This window comes from Pelophylax lessonae, assembly GCF_965119305.1.
Source record: "Pelophylax lessonae genome assembly, chromosome: 4".
Classification (NCBI taxonomy): Eukaryota; Metazoa; Chordata; class Amphibia; order Anura; family Ranidae; genus Pelophylax; species Pelophylax lessonae.
Window position 1 is genome coordinate 110,705,042 of NC_138771.1, and position 26,087 is coordinate 110,731,128.

The following is a 26,087-nucleotide window of genomic DNA, read 5'->3' on the forward strand; positions in this document are numbered from 1 at the left end:
ATCACTTCCAGGGCTCCTTGTGCTTCTTTACACCGAAGATAGCTCTTAATGACACAGGCTGTATGTTTCAGATCGTTGTCCTGCTGCAGAATATTTGGGGCGAGTCACACTCCTCCCTGGTGGTATAGCATGATGGAAAAGTATCTGCTTGTATTTCTCAGCATTGAGGACACCATTGATCCTGACCAAATCGCCAACTCCATTTGCAGAAATGTGTCCCAAATTTGCAAGGAACCTCTATCATGCCGCACTCATTATTGTACTGCTCTTCAGCCTTTCGTCAAAAAAATTGCCTCCTGCTCCAGCCAAATATTTCAACTTTTGATTCATCAGTCCAGAACACTGCTGCCATTTTTCTGCACCACAGTTCCTTTGTTTTTGTGCATAGTTGAATCACTTAGCCATGTTTCCACGTCAGATGTATGGCTATTTGGCCACAATTCTTTCATGAAGACTACTTCTGGCCAGACTTCTCTGAAAATTAGATGGGTGTACCAGAGTCCCACTGGTTTCCACCAGTTCTGTGCTGATGGCACTGCTGGACATCTTCCATTGATAAAAATAAATAAGCATCATGTGTCTTGCATCTGCTGCGTTAGGTTTCCTTGGCTGACCACTGCCTGTATGATCTATAACGTTGCCTGTTTCTCTGTGGTTCTTCCAAAGAGCTTGAACAGCACATCTTGAAATCCCAGTTTGCTTTGACATTTTTACCAGGGAGAGGCCTGGCTAATGCAATATAACCTTGTGTCCTGTTGCTGTGCTTAGTCTTGCCATGGTGTTTGACCTGTGACATGAAACTGACATCCACAACCTCACCTTAGTACCAGTGTTTGGCTGTTCCTCATCCAGTTTTTAGCCTCTTACACAGCTGTTTCTGTTGCAGTTAATGACTGTTTCAACCTACATATGAAATTGATGATCATTGCTATATTTGGTTAATCATACACCTGACTCTAATCCTACAAAATCCCTGACTTTGTGCAATTGTACAAGTGAAAGAATTGATGCTGATTTAAAGCCAAAGGGTAGTCCCACTAAATATTGATTTGATTTAGATTTGTGTTCTGTTCACTCACATTGCATTTTGTAAATTTATAAGAAATAATCAATTAAATTTTGTATAGTTGTGCTCATAAGTTTACATACCCTGGCAGAATTTATCATTTCGTGGCCATTTTTCAGAGAATATGAATGATAACACAAAAATGTTTCTTTCACTCATGGTTAGTGTTTGGCCGAAGCCATTTATTATCAATCAACTGTGTTTACTCTTTTTAAATCATGATGATAACAGAAACTACCCAAATGACCCTGATCAAAAGTATACATACCCTGGTGATTTTGGCCTGATAACATGCACACAAGTTGACACAAAGGGGTTTGAATGGCTATTAAAGGTAACCATCCTCACCTGTGATCTATTTGCTTGTAACTAGTGTGTGTGTATAAAAGGTCAGTGAGTTTCTGGACTACTGACAGACCCTTGCATCTTTCATCCAGTGCTGCACTGACGTTTCTAGATTTTGAGTCATGGGGAAAGCAAAAGAATTGTCAAAGTATCTGCGGGAAAAAGTACTTGAACTTTTTAAAACAGGAAAGGGATATAAAAAAGGTATCCAAGGAATTGAGAATGCCAATCAGCAGTGTTCAAACTCTAATCAAGAAGTGGAAAATGAGGGGTTCTGTTGAAACCAAACCACGGTCAGGTTAGACCAACTAAGATTTCAGCCACAACTGCCAGGAAAATTGTTCAGGGATGCAAAGAAAAACACACAAATAACTCTCTGAAAACATGTGGTGTGGCTGTTTCAAGATGCACAATAAGGAGGGACTTGAAGAAAGATGGGCTTGGTCGAATCGCCAGAAGAAAGCCATTACTATGCAAATGCCACAAAGTATCCAACTTACAATACACCAAACAGCACAGAGACAAGCCTCGAACCTTCTGGCACAGTCATTTGGAGTGATGAGACCAAAATTGAGCTTTTTGGCCACAACCATAAATGCTACATTTGGAGAGGAGTCAACAAGCCTATGATGAAAAGTAAACCATTCCTACTGTGAAACACGGAGGTGGATCGCTGATGTTTTGGGGATGTGTGAGCTACAAAGGCACAGGAAATTTGGTCAGAATTGATAGCAAGATGAATGCAGTATGTAATCAGAAAATACTGGAGGAAAATTTGCATTCATCAGCCCGGAAGCTGCTCTTGGGACGTATTTGAACATTCCAACATGACAATGATCCTAAACACAAGGCCAATTTGACCTGTCATTGGCTACAGCAGAATAAAGTGAAGGTTCTGGAGTGGCCATCTCAGTCTCCTGACCTCAATATCATTGAACCATTCTGGGGAGATCTCAAACGTGCAGTTCATGCAAGACAGCCCACGAATTTACAGGAAGTGGAGACTTTTTGCCAGAAAGAATGGGCAGCTTTACCATCTGAGAAGATAAAGAGCCTCATCCACAAATACCACAAAAGACTTCAAGCTGTCATTGATGTTACAGGGAGCAATACACGGTATTAGGAACTGGGGTATGTAAACTTTTGATCAGGGTCATTTGGGTAGTTTCTGTTGTCATTAAGATTTAAAAAGAGTAAACACTGTTGAATGATAATAAATGGCTTCAGCCAAACACTAACCATGGGTGAAAGAAAACATTTTGTGTTATCATTCATATTCTCTGAAAAATGGCCAAGAAATCATAAATTCTGCCAAGGTATGTAAACGTATGAGCACAACTGTATTTTTGAAAGCATTCTTACTTTACAGCATTTCTTCACACCGGCCCAAAACTTTTTACACAGTACTGTAAAATGTAGCGACTCTGTTTTGTCTGCTATTATCACCTAATGTGATTCAGGTTCCCTAAAATGTATATATATATATATATATATATATATATATACACACACAGTATATACTTATACCTATACACAGTATAACCATAAACATCATAATTGTTCTTGGAGCAGAAAGTGCAGCAGATACAGAGACATGGCCCCAGAGAGATAGCACTGGAATAGGTAATCAGTGCCCTCTGGCTCCTCTCATTAATGAGACATGTTATGCAATTTTTCTTAACTCTGCGCAGAGTGGATAGTCAATAAATCCATGGAGATGGTACTGTGATAGAACAGAAATATACCATATAAACTAAGAATAGTTTAAGTAGATCTGAGTTCTTGATTTTCTCATATTCATAACCTTTGACAAATTAGTCCATGTAGATATAATGTATAGAGCTTAATGCAATATTCACAAATGTTACAGCAGGAAGACAAATATGCTACCATTACAGCAGTGTACAGGTAATCAAATATTTAATTTCATTCGATAAAACATCTAGACTGGATTTCAGAGTTTCATCAAAAGAATTAAAACAGCTTATCCACACATTTGCAAATTTTAAAAAACTGAGAGACACTGGACTTTTCAGGTGCTGAAATATAACGGACTAAATAGTGTGTTTACTTTTTGGTCTCATATCTACCCCTTGATCACCGCACCTTATTTTGACCTACCAATTTAACCACTTTACCGCTGCTCACTAGAGCTCTACTGCGGCAAAGTGGCTCTTGTAGGTCTGACGACGTAGACCTACATCGGCAGACACTCCCCCTTCTCGGCGGTGCGCGCGCGCTGCCGGAGGCTCGCTCCCGCTGTATTCAGTCACAGCGGGAGTCGGGCCAGGGGAGGAGCAGCGGGTCTGGAGATCCACCCGCTTGTGTAATCAAAGCGGGCAGATCTCCTAAGTGACAGGCAGGGTCAGATTACAGGGTTCAGCATAGCTGAACCTGCGATCTGTCCTTCTGTCACTCAGTCACCTCCCCCCACACATGTCAGTAAGCACCAGGCATACATTAACCCCTCCCTCTCCAATAAAATGAACCCCTTCCCTGCCAGTGTCATTTTTACAGTAACAGTGCATATTTATAGCACTGATGACTGTAGTAATGTCACTGGTACCCCCAAAAGTGTCAAAAATGTCAGTCAAGGGTCTGATCTGTCCGCCGCAATGTCGCAGTCCCGCAAAAAAAATCGCAGATCGCCGCCATTACTCGTTAAAAAAAAAAACACCAAAAATTACAGAAATCTTTCCCTTAGTTAGTAAACGCAATAACTTTTGCGCAAACCAATCAAAATACGCTTATTGCGATTTTTTTTACCAAAAATATATAGCAGAAAACAAATTGGCCTAAAATGATAAAACTTTTTATTTTTACATTTTTTGGGGGGGAATTTCATATAAAAAAATGTGAAAAATATTGTTATTTTTTCAAACTTGTCGCTCTTTTTTTGTTTATAGCGCAAAAAGTAAAAATCGCACAGGTGATCAAATACCAAAAGAAAGCTCTATTTGTGGGAAAAAAAGGACATAAATTTCGTTCGGGTATGGCGTTGCATGACCGCGCAATTGTCAGTTAAAGTCGCACAATGCCGAATCGCAAAAAGTGGCCTGGACGTAAGACAGCAAAATCCTCCGGTGGTAAAGTGGTTAATGTTCTCTCTGACATGTCAGGTTTCCATGTTCAAATGTTTATTTGATTGCTATGTTATCTCCTGATTGTTCACTTTGCCTTGCTGTATGACTCTTCTTATGTTATTCAATAAAATATTTTAGAAAAAAAAAATGTGTTTTAACAAAACGTACTAACAAAAAATCAATTAAAAGCATACATAAGCAACATCTACTAAAAATATATCTTGACCATTTGTACCTGCCTGACTTTATCTGGGACACCCCTATTTTACCAAAATTGCATATGTCACATTGTATCCATCTTTATGCCATAGTTACATAAATATGGGGTCCCCAAAAGCCTTGATGCCTTTCAGGGGCTGAAAGTATGTTAAAGTGTTTTTTTACCCAAACATTCCATATTCCTGATATGTGCCTACTGTACCATGTACTTGTATGAAAAGTCTCCTGTTCTCTTTGTATTGACTGCTTTGTGTGAAATCTCTGGTGCTCCTGTCAGTCCCTCTGCTTTCCTATTAAAAACTGACCACACTAAGCAGAACACACCATGGTCAGTTCTTCCCACTATGCTGGGAACTCAGCCTGCATTCTTCCAATGATAAGACCGGTCCTGACATTCCTCCCTTGCACAACCTTTCACTGGGAAGCTCAGTGTGTGTTGCTTCTCCTCCCACCAGCTTTTATGCAGTTGAGAACAGAGATAACAGAGGGAATTTCTTACTTGATTGAATTTATGCACTTTATATTGTTAGCGCAACAAGTTTTTAATTAAAGTTAACAGAGGGAATGTGATCACTTATAACAAAAGGAAAAAAGGTATTCATAATGTTGTTTTTTGTTTTTTTTATATCTATACACTAATGTTTTGCCTTTCATTTCTATTTTAAACTGAATGTAATTCAATTCAATTCAGTTAAACTGGGGAAATTTAAGGATGGAGAAAGATCTGTAGGGTCCTATTAGAAGACAAACTGAGCAATAGCATGTAATGTCAAGCTGCAGCTAGCAAAGCTGGCAGAATATTAGCATGCATAAAAAATGGTGTAGCACCCTACAGGTAGGTGCTACGTAAATGCATAGTGGGCCTTGTCTGCCTAACAGCAGGGCCTTGATTTATTTTTGGTCAGGGTGTCATGGCTTTCAGGTGTGTCTGCTGAGGGGGGAGTCTCCCCACTGACTCTGTGAGAGGTTTCTCATAGGGCAGTGGAGGAAACCCAATCAGGGACACATTCAGGCTTGTAACTACCCCAGAAGGCAGATTCTGCCGCAGAGGATTCTGGGAGTAGGTATAAGTTTGAGGGGAGTGCATGACTCAGCGTCTTTGGCGGGAAGCAGAGTCCCAAGAGGGAGAGTACGGCTGTCTCTCCTCCTGTCAGAGGAAGTGCATATTTCTGGGTGCTGCCTGAGAATTCAGAGGGTGTTGAGTTGAGCTGAAGGGGATCCGGTGTGCCAAGAACCAGCGGAGAGAGAGAGGGGTCCAGTCCCAGGAAAGCCTACAAAGGTCGTGAGTACTGTGGATTGTCTCTGGGGGTCTGCCTAGTGTCAGAGGGGACCACTGCGGAGAAGGTTCTGGGATCCAAGAGTCAGCTAGCGGTAAAGGGGGTGCCCGGTCGGAGGACCCTGAAGTGTTAGAGGGGGTACCTAAGTTGAGGACCCTGAAAGTGTTAAATGGGGCGCCCGCAGTTTGGGCCCTGAAGAGTCATTGTGCAGTGTGGAGTGTACAGGTTGAGAGTTGCAGCAGCACAGGAATTTACAAAGAGCTACCTCAAGCTAGTGCAGAGCTGGAGGGAGCTGTTCAGTGACTTTTGAGCAAAGCAGTGTCAGAAGTCAAGTAGTCTACAGTACTGGATCTTCTGAATTAAAGTCGAGATTCCAGCACAATTTTCAGTGATACAGTATATTCAAGCGTCAGGAAGTGTTGGCTAGTGTCGGCTGGCATCAAGACAGCGCTAACAGGCATTGTTCTAGAAGAGTCCCAAAAATGTACCTAGTTGAGCCAGAGGAGTATCCCACTTATTCCCTTCTCCCATCCCCCTAGCTACAATAAAACAAACAAACCAAAGATGCTGGACTGGTCCTTGTCTCAGTTCTCACACCTGTGTTCACAGCTCAAATGGGCTTAGAGTGTTACCGGTAACAATGGCAGACCCACCTTAGGCTCAAGGCATAGAAAACCTGCTACAAGGGGATATACACCAGAGATAAAACTATAATCCTGACACTTTATAAAACTCTGGTTCAGCTACATCTGGCGTATTCTGTTCAGTTCTGGTCACCATTCCTCAGAAAGGAGGTGCTGGGGCTGGAGAGAGTCCAGAGAAGGGCAACAAAATTAATAAGGGGACTGGAGGACCTCAACTACGAGGAACGACTACAAGCACAACATTTATTTTTGCTGGAGAAGAGAAGCTTGAGAGGGGACATGATAGCAATTTACAAATACCTCAACGGATGTTCCCAGCGAAGGAAAAAAAAATATTTTGTCTCAGGGAGTGTATAAGGACATAAGGCCACACAATGAGATTGAAGGAGAAGTGGTTTAACCTTAAGCTGCAAAGGGGGTTATTCACTGTCAGGACAATAAGGATGACAAACGTACACCTACACAGGTTGAAATGGATGGACTATTGTCTTTATTCAACTTTACCTACTATGTAACTAGGTAACTATGTATTGTTTTACAAGGTGATCGTGTACAATCACTTTAAGTCTGTTTAGTCTTTTATCCTTCAGCACCTCAAAAGTCCACAGTGTCTCTCAGTTTTTTGACTAACTTTGTTACTTAGGATGTGGTGCTACAATACTGGCTCTATTGCTTTCTCAAGCATTTGCATATTCCATACAAGAAAATCTAATGTTATAAGAAGTAAACTATGCTTCAAGCTGTTACCCTGATTTATAGGAAGTATTCACCCCCAGCCACTTCCTGCAGTGTTACAACAAGGAATTTAAATTAATTGATTAATTAATTGATTTCAGTTTTTACCATTTTATTTGCACAGCATATTTAACATTTTGAAGGTTTTTTTTATATTGTATCACAACAATTAAAGCAGACCTACAGTAGATATAAAAAGTCTACACATCCCTGTTAAAATGTCGATTTCTGTGATGTAAAAAAATGAGACAAAGATAAATTATTTCAGAACTTTTTCCACCTTTAATGTGACCTATAAACTGTACAATTCAATTCAAAAACAAACTGAAATCTTTTAGGGGGAAGTAAAAATAACATCTGCCATCATGTAAAGTGCCTCTGATTAACCCCAAATAAAGTTCAGCTGTTCTAGTAAGTCTTTTCTGACAATTTCTTAGTCACGTCCTACATAAAAAGTCATGGTCCACAGAGAGCTTCCAAAGCATCAGAGGGATCTCATTGTTAAAACATATCAGTCAGGAGAAGTGTACAAAGGAATTTCCAAGGCATTAGATACACCATGAAATACAGTGAAGACAGTCATCATCAAGTGAAGAAAATATGGCACAACAGTGACATTACCAAGAACTGGATATCTCTCCAAAATTGATGAAAAGACGAAAAGAAAACTGCTCAGGGAGGCTTCCAAGAGGCTTACAACAACATTAAAGGAGCTGCAGGAATGTCTGGCAAGTACTGGCTGTGTGGTACATCACAACAGGGACAACAATCTCCCGTATTCTTCATATGTCTGGACTATGGGGTAGAGTGGCAAGAGGGAAGCCTTTTCTTACGAAGAAAAATATCCAAGCCCGCCTAAATTTAGCAAAAACACATCTGAAGTCTCCCAAAAGCATGTAGTAAAATGTGTTCTGGTCTGATGAAACCACGGTTAAACTTTTTGGCCATAATTCCAAAAGATATGTTTGGCTCAAAAACAACACTGCCCATCACCAAAAGAACACCATACCCACAGTGAAGCATGGTGGTGGCAGCATCACGCTTTAGGGCTGTTTTTCTTCAGCTGGAACAGGGGCCTTAGTCAAGGTAGAGAGGATTATGAACAGTTCCAAATACCAGTCAATATTGGCAGAAAACCTTCAGGCTTCTACTAGAAAGCTGAACATGAAGAGGAACTTCATCTTTCAGCATAACAACGACTCAAAGCATACATGTAAATCAACAAAGGAATGACTTCACCAGAAGAAGATTAAAGTTTTGGAATGGCCCAGCCAGAGCCCAGACCTGAATCCAATTGAAAATCGGTGGGGTGATCTGAAGAGGGCTGTGCACAGGAGATGTCCTCCCAATCTGACAGACTTGGAGTGTTTTTGCAAAGAAGAGCGGGAAAATATTGCCAAGTCAAGATGTGCCATGTTAATAGATTTATACCCAAAAAGACTGAGTGCTCTAATAAAATCAAAAGGTGCTTCATCAAAGTATTAGTTTAACCACTTGCCGACTGCCTAACATAGATTTACGTCGGCAGTCAGCCCCTCACAGGCAAAGTGACGTAGGTCTACGTCGCTAGCCTGTGAGGCTCTGGGGAGCGAGCGCGCGCCGCCGGAGGCGCGCTCCCACTCCCGCTCGCTCACGGACCCCCCGCGCGTGTGCCCGGCGGACCCGATGTCCGCCGGGCACTCAGGATCGTCCGTTAGAGCGGGAGAAAGGCAGGCGGCTAATGTAAACACAGCCGCCTGTCATTCTCCCCTGTGTAAGAATGAAGATCATACGGTTCTACTATGTAGGACCGTTGATCTTTGTTCTTACACAAGTAGCCACATCCAATCACAGTTAGAAACACGCCCCTAGGGACACACTTAACCCCTCCCTCTCAAATAAAGTTAACCCCTTCCCTCCCAGTGTCATTTTTACAATAACAGTGCATATGTATAGCACTGATTACTGTAGTAATGTCACTGGTAACCCCAAAAGTGTCAAAAATGTCAGTCAAGGGTCCCATCTGTCCGCCGCAATGTCGCAGTCCCGCAAAAAAAAACGCAGATCGCCGACATTACTCGTTAAAAAAAAACAACAAAAATCTTTCCCTTAGTTAGTAAACGCAATAACTTTTGCGCAAACCAATCAAAATACGCTTTTTGCAATTTTTTTTTACCAAACATATGTAGCAGAAAACAAATTGGCCTAAAATGTTAAAAAATTTTGATTTTTACATTTTTTTGGGGAATTTCATATAAAAAAATTTCAAAAATATTGTTATTTTTGCAAAATTGACGCTCTTTTTTTGTTTATAGCGCATGATCAAAAAATCGCACAGGTGATCAAATACCTCCAAAAGAAAGCTCTGTTTATGGGGAAAAAAGGACGTCAAATTTGCTTAGGTACAGCGTCGCACGACCACGCAATTGTCCGTTAAAGCAACGCAGTGCCGAATAGCAAAATAGGCCCTGGTCAGGAAGGGGGTAAAATCTTCCGGGGCTTAAGTGGTTAAGGGTGTGCACACTTATCTAATCATATTTTTTTAGGTTTTTATTTTTACTTCTATCCAGCTAAAATATTTCAGTTTGTTGTTCAACCGAGTTGTACAGTTTATAGGTCACATTAAAGGTGGAAAAAGTTCTGAAATGATTTATCTTTGTCTCATTTTTTTTACATCACAGAAACCTGACATTTTAACAGGTGTACAGTTTTGATATCCACTGTAGATGGTATTTTTAATAATGTACCAGTGCTACATCATAAAAACTAAAAACACATATTTTAAATGCAGTTTGCCATTTGTAAATGTTTAACTTGATGCTTAATCTGCTTAGATGTTGCTACCTGGCTGATAAAAAAAAAAAAAAAAAAACAACAGACAAACCGATTCCCCCTCCATGCATTCAGGATGAACGAGGGAACTCTCTGCTTTGTGTCATTGTATCCTGACAGGGGGGAATCCCCCGCTGTCAGCAGGATAAACTGATTGGCACTGTTTGAGAGAAGGCTGCCCTTAGATTGACTGCTATTCAATGGGAACAGTGATAAAAGGATCAAAATGGGTCCGGTCCCATCCATTAACCTTCCTAGCGGTATTCCCGAGTGTGACTCGGGGTAAGATTTTAGTGCCAAAAGCGGTAACCCCGAGTCACACTCGGGGTAGCGCTAAGAAGATCGCTGGATGCTGGAGGAGGTTTTACTTACCTTTTCTCCGGGATCCAGCGAAGACTGCGAGCGGTGTACGGCGGCGGAGCTTCCTCCCGATCGTCTGCGAGCCCCGGCTTCCGTCTCCGGCGACGTGACGTCCGCCGGGGGGTGGAACCGGCGGCAAATTCGAATGTAAAATGCACCAAACACACTGATATCGTTAAAAAAAAAATAAAATCACATTACATTACCCCCCAGTGCCCTTTCCTGCAGTTTTACTGTACTTTTTATGTAAATATATGTATATATATATATATATATATATACATATATATACAGTATATATATATATATATACGTATATATATACAAATATACATATATATATATATATATATATATATATATATATATATATATATACACACACACACATATTATATATATATATATATATATATATACACGTGTATATATATATATATATATATATATACGTAATTCTTGTGAATGAGCAGCCCAAACCAACTGTATACATTATATATATATATATATATATATATATATATATATACGTATATATATATATATATATAATATATATATATATATATATATACATATAATATATATATAATATATGTATACATACATATATATATATATATATATATATATATATATATATATATATAATATGTATAATAAATGTATACAGTTGGTTTGGGCTGCTCATTCACAAGAATTACATGCTTTCAGCACCTAAAATAATGGTACCGCTTTCAGCACCTAAAATCCAAAAGAATCATACCGCCAGGGAGGTTAATGGCCAGCTTAAGTATCCATGATTAAAAGTACAGAAACACAATAAATAACAGTGGTGAGACAAGGACAATAAGGCCAGGGAGTATAAGGCTAGAGGATACTAGATGTCTTCCAGCCAGGAAACGAGGCAGGCTCTGTCTGACTTGCTGCAGCTTCTAATGCACACAGTGAGAAGCGTATAATGTGAACTGAAATCAGAATAAGCAGTTTATATAGGTGGTGCTATAGAGTTCTCAGATTTGTCACCACTGAGAACCCTCCTCTTCACTGCTGCTTCCCCTATCTCCTCCTTAGGCTTTATTATAGACAGCATTTATATATCTACATCACCTGAGGAGAAGACCAACAGAAGTGAGTGTCTTCTTCCTTCCCCCTTCCAAGGTCTGGAAGCAAAAAGTGCACTTTAGCCACTGAGATTGTCAGGTTTCTATGGTAGTGAGCTCTTTACGGTCGGGACATAGGAGGTCAGACACCGGATACATTTAATACTAGGCAAACAGGAACTCAAAGAACTAGGATGTTGCTCAGGCAATGCAGTCTGCACTGCGCATGTCTTATAAGGGGAAACAAACTGGTAGGAGGGCCAGGAACATCCTTGTAAATGTAAACATCCTTGTGACAGCAATAGACATGTGACAGGTACTCTTAATGGAGGGATCTGGGGTCTTCAAGAACCCAAATCCCTCCTTTGCACTTGAAAGCATTAAAAATGGTAAAAGATCAGCACTTTTGAATACTTTAGATTTTTTTAAAATGACCCGTTAAGATTCCGGTAAACCAAAAGTGATGTAATGTCATTGCTTCCGGGTTACCGATCCCAGCTTTTTTCAGGTCTCCGACTAGCTGGGGGACGTGCTGGCTAGTAGCTCGGGTCTCCCGGTGGGACGAAAGAGCCTAAGTGAGCCTCAGGAGGCGGTGGGAGAGGGGAGGTGTCCCCTTTTACTGCCTGTAATAACAACCAAGCAGCTGGTTAGCCACTCCAGTTATTATTACAAAAGGGTCGACCGTTGGCTCTAAAAAACATTTGACCACTTGAAGTCAAATGATGTACCAGGTACATGATTTGGCGGCAAGTGGTTAAGCCCCACCACCTGAGTGTTATGTCCTGCCCTCTGGCATTAAAGTGTCAAAAGCTAGAACTACAGCCGCTCAGCAATACCTTGACATTAATAGTTGAATGACAGAGGGTGGGACTTAGTAAAGTAAGGGGTGGAATGTTTCAACTCAAGTTTGGACCTAGAATCCGAGGACATTTTTCAGGGATTGATTTGAATTGTTACTTCAGAAATGCTTAAAGACAGGTCTGGTAAGGACATAAGAGGGCTCCTGCTGAAGTAGTAAGAGGTGACTTCATATAATGGGGAAAACAAACCAAAAAAAGCCAACTATTAGAAGGGAAAAGCTACAGTTAACTAGCCATGCTGACCACTTTGAAAAGGTGACATTTTTGTTTTGACCGCTTTGAAAAAACACATCTCTTGATAAATACATGTCTTTATTACCTTTATGTGTGTAGCAGGTTTTCCAGGCCTGTGGCCTGATGTGGGTCTGCCATTGTTACCGGTTACCTTTCCAGCCCATGTGAGCTGCGGCCCTGGATGTCGCGACTGAGACATGGACAATTCCGGCATCTTGGTTTGTTGTTTTATTGTAGATAAAGGGGATGGGAGATGGGGATGAGTGGGATACTCCTTTAGGCTTCAACTATGTACACTTGGGAGTTGGCTCCTGAAAAATGCCCGCAGGCGCTTCCTTGACGCCAGCCGGCGCCAGCCAACGCTCACTAACTCTATACTCTGTAGCTTAATAGAAGTGCTGAATCCTTGACTTAAAGTCCAAAAGATCCAGGACTGTGAAATTGTAGAACCTTCGACACTGCACTTACACTGCAACAAGTCACTGAATACTTCCCTCCCGCCTTGCTCTGGCTTGAGGTAGTATGTTGTAGAACTGTAAATCCCAAATGGCACGCTCTCTGTACAATTCAGGGCCCAATAGTAGGTGCCCCCTTAAACCTTGATTCCTTCGGGGTTCACTGTCTATGTACCCCCCTCTGTAACTTCAGGGTCCTCAGCCTAGGTACCCCCTTTCCGCTAGCTGGCACTGGATCCCAGAACCTCTTCCGGAGTGGTCCCCTTTAACTCTGGCAGATCCCCAGGGGCAATCCTCAGTACTTACGACCTGTGTAGGCTTTCCTGGGACTAAACCCCTCTCTCTCTCCACAGGTTCTCGGCACACCGGATCCCCTGAGCTCAACTCAGCACTCTCTGGATTCTCAGGCGACACCTCGAGACATCCTCTTTCCTCAGACAGGAGGAGAGACGCCGCACTCTCCATCCTGGGACTCTGCTCCCGCCAAAGACATTGTGTCATGTGCCACCCCCAAACTTATACCCACTCCCAGAATCCCTTGCAGCACAATCTGCCTTCTGGGGTAGTTACAAGCCTGGATGTGTCCCCTGATTGGGTTTCCTCCACCGTCCTATGAGAAACCTCTCACAGGAGCAAGTGGGGATACTCCCCTTTCAGCAGGCACACATGGAAAGCATGACACCCTGACTAAATAAATCACAGCCCTGCTGTTGGGCAGACATAGCCCGCTATACCTTTACCTAGCACCTACCTGTAGGGTGCTACATGTGTAAATAAGTCTATTTTCCATCAGGCAGCAAATAGGGAAAATTCCAAACCAATGCACTTTGAAGTTTTCCTAGAATATATTGACATTGTTATTTTATACTTTTTGATAAGTCCATAAAAAAGGCAATTAACGATGAAGATTAGTATAAAAATCATGATTTTACCCATTGATAAATATACTCTATAGCTACAGATCAGAGGAACAAGAAATCTATCTGGTGTGGAAGGGGCATCATTTGATCATGGCATTGTCTTTTGATCTATAGCTATCAAGCAGCAATTTTGTGAACGACAATAAAAATGACAGCTCAGTTGTAGTCATAGTGACACATAAAACTTTTATCTCTATTAGGAAGTCATGCATTACTGCATTAATCTACATCTCAACACATCATCAGACAAACACACTGGAATAAAAACGCATCCTCGAATTTGTGTGTCTGCTGGGATGGTGGTATAGTACACACAATCAATATGTACTGGTGTATACAGGTCATATTAGGCATTATAGAAAATAAATAGGCAGGACTTTAAAAAATCAGTGTGTGAGTCAATGATTTCAACAGGTATATACAGTGCTTTTTTATTCTTTGCATATTTTTCACACTTAAATGATTTGGATCATCAAACAAATTGTAATATTACACAAAGATAAATCAAGTAAATACAAACTGAAGTTTTTAAATGATTATTTAATTTATTATGGGGAAAAAGATGTTCAAACCTGCTTGGCCTTACATAGAAGCTGTCTGATAAAGTGAAGCACACTAAAAGATTTTAACCACTTGCCGACTGCCTAACGACGATTTACTTCGGCAGTCAGCCCCTCACAGGCAAAGTGATGTAGATCTACGTCGCTAGCCTGTGAGGGTCTAGGGAGCGAGCGCGCGCCCCCGGAGGTGCGCTCCCGCGTGGTCACGGACCCCCCCGCGCGTGTGACCGGCGGACCCGATGTCCGCTGGTCACTCTGCGATCGCAGCTGCAGAGGGAGAAAGTCAGGCGGCTAGTGTAAGCAAGCCGCCTGTCATTCTCCCCTGTGTAGAAACAACAATCACATGGCTCTACTATGTAGGACCGTTGATCATTGTTCCTACAGCCCAAGCCACAGCCAATCACAGTTAGAATCACGCCCCTAGGGACACACACAGCCCCTCCCTCTCAAATAAAGTTAACCCCTTCAGTACCAGTGTAATTTTGCAGTAACAGTGCATATGTACAGCACTGATTACTGCAGTAATGTCACTGGTAACCCCAAAAGTGTCAAAAATGTCAGTCAAGGGTCCGATCTGTCCGCCGCAATGTCGCAGTCCCGCAAAAAAAATCGCAGATCGCCGCCATTACGCGTTAAAAAAAACAACAAAAATGACAAAAATCTTTCCCTTTGTTAGTAAACGCGATAACTTTTGCGCAAACCAATCAAAATACGCTTTTTGCAATTCTTTTTACCAAACATATGTAGCATAAAACAAATTGGCCGAAAATGTTAAAACATTTTGATTTTTACATTTTTTTTGGGGGAATTTCATATAAATAAATGTGAAAAATATTGCTATTTTTGCAAAATTGACGCTCTTTTTTTGTTTATAGCGCATGATCAAAAAATCGCACAGGTGATCAAAGACCACCAAAAGAAAGCTCTGTTTGTGGGAAAAAAAGGACGTCAAATTCGTTTAGGTACAGCGTCGCACGACCGCGCAATTCTACGTTAAAGTCACACAGTGCCGAATCGCAAAATACCCCCTGGTCAGGAAGGGGGTAAAATCTTCCGGGGCTTAAGTGGTTAAAAAGCTACACATGCTGTGATCTAAAAAAATTCAAGAACAGATCAGAAACAAAGTATCTGTCTGGAATGGGTTACAAAGCCATTTATAAGGCTTTGGGGCTCCAGCGAACCACAATGAGAGCCATTATCCACAAATGGAGAAAACTTTGAACAGTGGTGAACCTTCCCAGGAGTGGCCTGAACTACCAACATTACTCCCAAGTGCACGACGACAACTCGTGCAGGAGGTCATAAAAGAACCCAGAACAACATCCAAAGAACTACAGGCCTCATTTGGCTTAGTTAAGGTCAGTGTTCATGATTCAACAATAAAAAAGAGACTGGGCAAAAATGGCATCCATGGGAGTGTTCCAGGGCGAAAGCCACTGCTGACCGAAAATGAAAAGAACACAAAGGCTCGTCTCACATTTGACAAATAACATTGTGATTATCCCCAAGACTTTTGGGCAAATATTTTGTGGACTGATGAGAAAAAAGTTGAACTTTTCGGAAGGTGTGCATCACATTACATCTGGCATAAAACTAACACAGCATTTCATCAAAATAACATCAAACCAACAGTCAAACATGGTGGTGGTAGTGTGATGGTCTGAGGTCGGAGGACACAGTGGGAGGACATCAGGGGATCGTAGGGACAAGGTAAGTGTCACTAATACTATAGCGTAACCCCGAATGTGGTTCAGGGTTACCACTTTTGGTACTGAAAATTAACCCCGAGCCACACTCGGGATTAATGCCAGGGAGGTTAAAGCCTAGTACACACGCAACAATTATCGGCCGACCGATCGTCCGTCTTTTGTCCAAAGTGGTGTTTTGTTGGTTGGAATGTGCCTAGACTGCACACGAATTTTCTCGCCCGACAAAATTCTACTTCAGAAGTGATGTCATGTGTTGGTTTGCTTTCTTTGTGTTCTTTCTTCTCTGAGCATGCCCAGTCTTGCTCATTAGATTTTTCCCTGTCGAAATCTGTACTGACTGCACGAAAATCAGTCGTGTTTTGACGGCGGACAAAAATTTTATAGCCTGCACACCACTTTTCGGCCGAAAAGTCGGAGTCGGTTGTCGGAAGCATCATACTAACAAGCCGAAAATCGGCAGATCGGTCGTCGGACAAAAATTCCCTGCCGATTTTCGACGCGTGTGTACGAGGCTTAACCTCCCTGGCGGTATGATTCTTTTGGATTTTAGGTGCTGAAAGCGGTACCATTATTTTGCAGGTAATTCTTGTGAATAAGCAGCCCAAACCAACTGTATACATTTATTATATATATGTATATATATATATATATACAGTATATATATGTATGTATACATATATTATGTATACATATATTATATATATATATAAATATATATATATATATATATATATATATATATATATATATATATATATATATAATGTATACAGTTGGTTTGGGCTGCTCATTCACAAGAATTACGTATATATATATAATATATATATATATATTTACATAAAAAGTACAGTAAAACTGCAGGAAAGGGCACTGGGGGGCAAACTAATGTGATTTTATTTTATTTTGAATGGTATCAGTGTGTTTGGTGTGTTTTTACATTTGAATTTTCCGCCGGTTCCACCCCCCTGCGAACGTCATGTCGCAGGAGACGGAAGCCGGGGCACGGAGAGGATCGGGAGGAAGATCCGCCGCTATACACCGCCGAGACACATCGCTGGATCCCGGTGACAAGGTAAGAAACCTCTCTTACAGGATCCAGCAATGCTTCTGGCGGTACCCCGAGTGTGGCTCGGGGTTACCGCTTTTGGCTCTGAAATTTAACCCCGAGCCACACTCGGGAATACCGCTAAGAAGGTTAAGGCTCCATGCACACTGAGCTTAAAAACTCTGCTTCCACAGGGGTTTTGTGTTTTGCCTGTAGAAGCAACTAATGCTATCCTATGTGTCCATGCACATTAGGATATTTAGAGGTATATTTTAAGCTCAGCACTTAACAGGAAGAAAAAAAGCCTCTGATTTGCGTTTTTTAGAGGAGTTTTCTGGCAGAAAATAATGCTAAACACTCCTAAATGACTGTACAAAAACACTCCATTTGAGAGTTTTTTCTGCCAAACGAACTGGTGTTTTTTTAAGGCCAGTGTGCATGGACATTAAAGTTCGATTCACACCTATGCATGTTGCTTTTGAGCATTTCCTTAGTGCTTTTTCCTGTGCTTTCCACGTTTTTTACCGTGATTTTGCCATGATTGTACTGCGATTTGCATTTTTAATGCTTTTTTTGTTTTTTCGAAAATTTGTAGTTGGGCAGATGTAAAAATGCAAATCGCGGCAAAATCACTGTAAAAATTTGGCAAAAACGCACTACATTCCTTTCTGCAGCTTCTCCATTGAAGTCTATTTAACCAAAAATGTAAAAAAAAAATCACCGTTTTGCATGTAGAAAAGTCCCTGACCCTTTCCAAAAGCGCAGAGGCACAAAAATGCATTAATGTTAGCACGTTCCATAGAAACCCATGTTAAAAAAAATGTCCTGCATTTCTGCAAAAAGGAAAAAATCATGAAAAAACGCATTGGTGTGAATGGAGCCTAAGACTAAACTAGCTACAGTATCATACATAGACTGTGGGATACTGGTGAAACAAAGAGCAAGCTATACAAAATAAAATATTTTACAGACTGGCACCATCCACTTAAACGGCTTAAAACAGACATTGTTTTTGTTCTTTAGACTGGGCATCTTAAGAAATGTTTAAAGTGGTAGTAAACTCTGTTTTACCGCTTATACCGACAGGTAAGTCTATAAGGCTTACCTATAGGAACTGTGAATATCTCCTAAACTTGCACTTTTTAGGAGATAAGTGCAGAAGATCCCGGGAAAAAGACCTGCTGTATGTATATAAGTGGCAGTCTCAGCCTAGACCTTCACCAGGCCATCTCCCAACGCGTTTCACCCCACCCACTGGAGCTTACTCATGGGAATGGAGTCTCCAGTTGAAGGGGGCGGTTTATGCATCATCGGCCACCACTAAATGGGTAATGAAGTGTCAAGTGTGTAAGGTAACATATCAGGCTGGTCATGCAGATTATATCATTAAGAAGGTCTATGGGAAAAGCAACTACAGAGAATCTATTTGCTTGACTGGCCAGCCTCAAAATGAGTCTGTGCGTGAGTAAATTACCACCAGCGGCCGTAATTATACTGCGCCAGGTCGGCTCTGTTAAGTGTAATGACATACATGTACGTCGTTTCCTGTAGCAGTTAGTGGGGGGCACGCATGCACTGCCTGAGGAATGCGCACAAGCCGATTGGCCACAGGGGGAGACAATCAGCGGGGCCGGTGGACGCAATGTCCGCCGGACACCGGTGATCACTCTCCATGGAGACAGAACTGCGGTCTACCAATGTAAACACAGCAGACCGCTGTTCTGTCAGTGATGAACATAGGGATCCTGTGTTCCTCCTGTTTAGGAACATAGGTCTCTTTGTTCATCCAGTGGATACATCCCCCACACAGTTAGAAAGCACCCCCTAGGCTCACATTTAATCCTTTAATTGCCCCTGGTGTAAAACCTTTCCCTGCCAGTGTCATTAGTACAGTAAGAGTGCATATTTTTAGCACTGATTACTGTAGTAATGTCACTGGTACCCCCAAAAGTGTCAAAAGTGTCAGTTAGGGGTCCAATCTGTCCACCGCAATGTCGCTGTCCCGCTAAAAGTCGCAGATCGCCGCCATTACTAGTAAAAAAATAAATAAATAAAAATGGCATAAATCTTTCCCCAAGTTTGTAGACGCGATAACTTTTGCGCAAAGCAATCAATATACACTTATTGGGATTCCTTAAGTGGTTAAAGTGCAAAGATGTGATTTCACACTGTGTCTGTGCAGGGTGATTTGGCGATAAAGCTTGTGTGGCTGGGGTCGTGTCACATCAGCATCATTTGGTGCTGAAACCTTTTTTTCCCCAGCGCCTGAATTGTATCGAGAAAATGTATGTAAACCAAAACTCTTTTTTTCAGTATGTCACGTGCCTCTCTGTACACAGTTCTCCTAATCAATTATTTTTGTTAATCTGTTGCACACTATCTAGCTTGGAGATCCTGCCAGCAACAGCACTAACATTCCAACTAACATTACTAAGCCACAAGCTTACAATCAGTAGCAATGTTGTCAGCCTGCAATGCACACATCTTCAGTTGGCTGCTGAGCTGTCTATCAAGTCTGTAGGAGGCATGTGCTCACCGGACCGACAGCCCATTGGCCATGTGAAGGATGGCACACAGCAGGCTGACAACACTGCTGCTCTTTTATGAACCAGTGGCTTAGTGGTGTCAGCCTGAAAAAAAGAAATACTCTTACTGGCAGGATCTTCAGAGAGAAAACTGTACAACATAAAATGATTTTCTTAAGAAAACTGTTTACAGTAAAGCATAATGCCAAAAATTATGAAAAACTGATTTTTCAGTGTGCATAAACTTTAAAATGATTGTAAATTCTCTTTTTTTTTTCTATTATAATAAAAAAATATATAATACTTACCTCCTCTGTGCAGTTGGTTTTGCACAGGGCAGCCCCGATCCTCCTCTTCTTGAGTTCATGGCTGGAGTTCCTGGCCCCTCCCTTCTGTTGAGTGCCCCCACAGCAAGCAGCTTGCTATGGGGGCACCCGAGCTGAGCTGAAGCTCTGTGTATCCATTCAGACATGGAGCTGCCGTTCATTCATAGAATGCATTAAAGCGGAGTTCCACCCTAAAATAAAACTTACCTCCATCTTCATGCCCGGGGTCACCTGAAAAACAAATGGATAATCATAATTTTTTTTTTTTTTTACTTACCTGGTTTAGAAGAAAATATACTCACCTAACTTCCTCTTCCACCCCTCGGCGGCCACGGCGATTCGTCACTTCCTGGCTTGCAATGATTCCTGGGAGCTGAACGTCATCACTCCCAGGAATCAATGCGCCTGCACCGACCCCGACGTCAGTTCCGGTGCCGGCGCCGTCATACCTTGCTAAACAGCTTCTGGGCATGCCCAGAAGCTGTGCAGGGATGACGCTGCAGCACCGGAAGTGACGGCGGGGCCGGTACAGTGCATCGTGGGACCGAAGAAGACAGAAGAGGACGCAGAAGAGGATGGCGCTGGCTTCAAGCTGCCCACACCTGAGATGGCAGCGCTGGACAATACATTTTCAAGGTAAGTATTTCTTCTAAAAGGTAATGTCCCATACACACGTGCAGATTATCTGCAGACTTTTGTCTGCAGACTTACCAAAACCATATAATATGAGGTCAAACCTATTTGTATGCAATTCGGCAGGCCCTTGCACTACATAGAAAAGGTAAGTCTGCAGACAAAAGTCTGCAGATAATCTGCACGTGTGTACGGGGCATAAGTGCAACCCGGGACAGATCAGAGGCTAGCCATTGTGGAATGTACTAGCCCTGACTGTCCCGGGGGTATTTTTATTAAAAAAAGTATTCCCAGGGTGGAACTCCGCTTTAAGATAAAAACCTTCTGACTTTACAACTCCTTTAATAGAAAATATGTGAAAATATAACATCACCTCTAATACAAATATTATAACAATGTATATTATAAAGTCTCCTTTTACCTAGGATGAAACACAAATTTAAAGTAAAAGCTTGTGTTCCTGAAAGTAGCAGAAGTGTCATATAAGAATCATATTTCACAACCATGCAAAATGTGTTTCAATGACCTTTTTATTTATAGCAACTTAAAATAAATGATGACTTCATTTTTCATAATGGACCGTAAATGAGCCTGTGTTGTTATTTAGTTAAGTATATTGTTACGGGACAATAACCATTTCCACACTCTCGGCGGAGATGGATCACCTTCAACACTGATTAAACTTGCAAAGCCAGTCATATTTTACACAGTAACTACACTTATCAAAGCCCTTATATCTTGCCAACTGTAAACAACAAGACAAGCAATGGTATCATATTTGTGCATTTAACCACTTCAGGTCCACCCCATAGTAGCTGCTACAGAGCGTCAGCTGTGCGGTGGATCAAGTATATACACATGATCCGGCTCTTCTGGGTAGGGGCCACGCATGCGCACCGGCTCACTTCCACTGTGATCAAACACAGCGGGAGCCCAGTGGCAGGTACCATGGATTCGATGTCCCCCAGCACCTGCCAATGATTGACCAGAGAGGCAAAATGGCAGTCTTACTATGTAAACAAGGCAGATCGCTGTTCTGACAGGAGGAGGAGGAAAGGCATGGATCCTGTGTCTCTGCAAAGCAGGCACTAGGATCCATGTCTTCCCCTAGTAAAAGCACTTCCCAAATGGTACTAAAACACAGGCTAGGCACACAGTTAACCCTATGATCACCCCTGATGTTAAACCCTTCCCAGCCAGTGTCATTAGTACAGTGGCAGTGCATATTTTTTTACATTGATCACTCTATTAGTGTCACTGGTCCCCAAAAAAGTCAAAATTGTCAGTTAGTGTCCGAATGTCTGCTACAACATCGCAGTAAGTCACTGGTCACCGTCATTACTAGTAAAAAAATATAAATAAATACATAAAAATCCAAACCAATCGATATAGGCTTATTGGAATTTTTTGTTTACCAAAAATATGCAGCAGAATACATATTGGCCTAAATTTATGAAGATTTGATTTTTTTTTTCTTCATATTTTTTAATTGGATATGTTTTATAGCAGAACGTAAAAAAAATTGTTTTTTTGTTTTTTTTTCAAAAATTTATTTTTTTTAACACAAAACCTAAAAAAAAGCAGAGGTGATCAAATACCACCAATTGGAGAAAAAAGGGACATTTTATTTGGGTACAGAATTGCACGGCAAAAAATGGCCTGGCCCTGAAGAGGGTAAATCTTCTGGAGGTCAAGTGTTTAAAGCGGAGTTCCGGACTCAAAAATGACTTTGGGCCATCCGCTTGCTGACATTAACCTGAAAAATAAATAGATAGTCCCGATTTTTTTTTGTTTACTTACTTTGTTTTTGAAGAAAGTATACTTACCTTCCTTCTTCTTCCTCCCTCTGCGGCGCCCGCTCCGTCACTTCCTGCTTGCGATGACTCCTGGGAGCTGAACGTCATCGCTCCCAGGAATCAATGCGCCTGCACCGGCCCCGCTCGTCAGTTCCAGTGTAGGCGCGTCATTCCCTGATAAACAGCTTTTGGGCATGCCCAGAAGCTGTGCAGGGATGATGCGCCTGCCCCGGAAGTGACGGCGGGGGCCGGTGAAGGGCATTCTGGGACGAAGAAGACACGGAGGAGGACACCGAAGAGGACGTCTTGGCTTAAGCTGCCCACACCTGAGATGGCAGGGCTGGAGAAGAAATTTTCAAGGTAAGTATTTCTTCTAAAAGGTAAGTGCGACCCGGGACAGTTCAGAGGCTATCCATTATGGAATGCACTAGCCCTGACTGTCCCGGGGGTATTTTTTTCTAAAAAATGTTTCCGAGGCCGGAACTCTGCTTTAACCACTTGCCGTCTGCTCACATTGCTGCTACTGCAGCAATGTGGCTCTTTATCGTCTAGCGACATAGTACTACGTCGCTGGACTCCTCCCCTTGTAGGCGCGCTCCCGCTGTTTTCAGTCACAGCGGGAGTCAGGCCAGGGGAGGAGCGGCGGCGATCGCAGCTGCTCTTCCCCGATCGTCGGGGAATTTAGTTTGGAGATCCGCCCGCCTGTGTAAACAGAGCGGTCGGATCTCCTAAGTGACAGGGAGTGACAGATTGCAGGGTTCAGCATAGCTGAACATCCGATCTGTCCCTGACTCACTCAGTCACCTCCCCCCACACACGTCAGTAAGCACCAGGCATACATTAACCCCTCCCCCTCCAATAAAATTAACCCCTTCCCTGCCAGTGTCATTTTTTACAGTAACAGTGCATATTTATAGCACTGATTACTGCAGTAATGTCACTGGTACCTCCAAAAGTGTCAAAAATGACAGTCAAGGGTCCGATCTGTCCGCCGCAATGTCGCAGTCCCGCAAAAAAAATCGCAGATCGCCGCCATTACTCGTTAAAACAAAAAACGCCAAAAATGACAAAAATCTTTCCCTTAGTTAGTAAACGCAATAACTTTTGCGCAAACCAATCAAAATACGCTTATTGTGATTTTTTTTACCAAACATAGGTAGCAGAAAACAAATTGGCCAAAAATTTAAAAAAATTTTGATTTTTACATTTCTTTTGGGGGGAATTTCATATAAAAAATTGTTAAAAATATTGTTATTTTTTCAAAATAAACGCTATATTTTTGTTTATAGCGCAAAAAGTAAAAATCGCACAGGTGATCAAATACCAACAAAAGAAAGCTCTGTTTGTGGGAAAAAAAGGACGTAAATTTTGTTTTGGTACAGTGTCGCACGACCGCGCAATTGTCAGTTAAAGTTGCACAGCGCCGAATCGCAAAAAATGGCCCAGACGTAAGACAGCAAAATCCTCCAGTGGTAAAGTGGTTAAGCATACTATATAGTATCTAGTAGGATACTTCTGTTTTTTTTTTTTTTCTCCTTATAGTTATAGAGATTTTTGGAATGCAGCCTACATACATAATAGTCCATTAAACATTATTCAAACTTTTGCTAGCTGATCTGGCTGTTATAATCTGAACTCTAATTGGATAGTGTGTGTTACAGCACTCTGGACATCATTGTTGTGTTTTGTACTCCCTTACTAAATAAGCTCAACAAAATTACCCAAGGGGTATATGTATATGGGTAAACAAATAAATGTCATAAAAAAAAATAGCATAATAAAATATTATTATTTTTGCCCTAGAATAATGTTAATAAGGAATACTTTAGCATGATATGACACATGCAATGATAAACACCAATGGTCTTATTAGCCAGATGATGAAGTGTAACAGTGAAAACATATGACTTTTGGTTTTGATGTAATGAAAAAAGGCAATGCAATGGATTTCATTACAAATATGAAATGCTCCACACACCGCTTTTTTCTTGATTTTAGCAGCCTTCTGCATCCTCTGAGTAGATGGCAACGCATGTCACAGAGAATAAGAGAGTGTGAACAGAGAGAGAGAGAGAAAGAAAAGAGTAATCTATTAGCGTACATTTCGAAGAATTTGACAAGGAAGCCAACACAAAGATCAGCTGTTATGTTGCTAAAATGTGATAACACCAAAACCATTTCACCCCGCATGATTTTATGTAGCTCTGACATTACAAACACACTGCTAACACTTTTGCCAATTTAAGCAAAGGTTACAAATTGTTGCATTAGACTGACACTTTAGCAAAAGAAATACTTTTTCTCTGTATAACCAAGAAAATTGAATAATCATAGTAACAAAACAAGGGTAATACTTATGAACTAAAATCTTTAAAGTGGAATTCCAGCCACAGCTTAATTAATTAATTAATTTTGGATGAATTATGAAAGAGTTGGATCCTCAATCAGGTTCCTATTACTGTCTGTGTCCCCACCAGAGAGATTTCCCCTCAATTTGTGTTCCTGTTACATGTCAGGAAGTGAAAGGAAATCCCCCAGAAGTGAGGAAATTGCACCTTTGCCATCATTTTATGTAATGATAACCACCAGAGGTATTATTTACCTTTAGGTTATTCTAAGCGACAGACAGGAAATTAAGTAAATCTGTAAAATCGGGGCATAGGAACTGGTAAAATATGGCACCCCCCCCCCAAATTCAAAACTCTGACCAGCAAATTAAGTAAATCTGTAAAATTGGGGCATAGAAACTGGTAAAATATGGCACCCCCCCCCCCCCCAAAAAAAAAAAAATCAAAACTCTGACCAGCAAATTAAGTAAATTTGTACAATTGGGGCATAGGAACTGGTAAAATATGGCACCCCCCCCAAATTCAAAACTAAATAGGTTGAAGTTAGAATTCCACTTTATCTATCTGTAATTGTTCAAGAAGCCTGTATTAAAATACATAGACCTCCTATTTGGAGTCACTGGCCAAAAAAGCATGCTGCAAGTGAAATCAGAGTTCTACATATTTGTTTCTAGGAATCTAATTCACAGATCCCTGAAGGTAGAAGACCAACATGACAGCCATGGCAACTATTATAATCAGAAGGTCAGCAAAGACAGCAAATTAAGTAAATCTGTAAAATTGTGGCATAGGAACTGGTAAAACATGGCACCCCCCAATTCAAAACTGAATAGGTTGAAGTTAGTATTCCACTTTATCTATCTGTAATTGTTCAAGAAACCTGTATTAAAAGACATAGACCTCCTATTTGCAGTCACTGGCCCAAAAAAGCATGCTGCAAGTAAAATCAGAGTTCTGCATATTTGTTTCTACGTCTCTGACTCACAAATCCATGAAGGTAGAAGATCAACATGACAGCCATGGCAACTATTAT

The 26,087-nt window shown here is 41.3% G+C and overlaps 1 protein-coding gene across 2 annotated transcripts in view; it reads right to left on the bottom strand.

Moving 5' to 3' along the window:
• The window catches only part of APBA2 (amyloid beta precursor protein binding family A member 2), a 523,475-nt gene that overhangs the window by 184,376 nt on the left and 313,012 nt on the right, over positions 1 to 26,087 (bottom strand). Inside the window, exon 6 of one of the 2 annotated variants that reach the window (XM_082254057.1) lies at positions 24,685 to 24,720. The exons of the other annotated variant lie outside the window; for it this stretch is intronic. Coding sequence (XP_082110183.1) covers positions 24,685 to 24,720 — 36 coding nt within the window. The remainder of the gene's footprint in view (positions 1 to 24,684; positions 24,721 to 26,087) is intronic. 2 annotated transcript variants of the gene reach the window in all.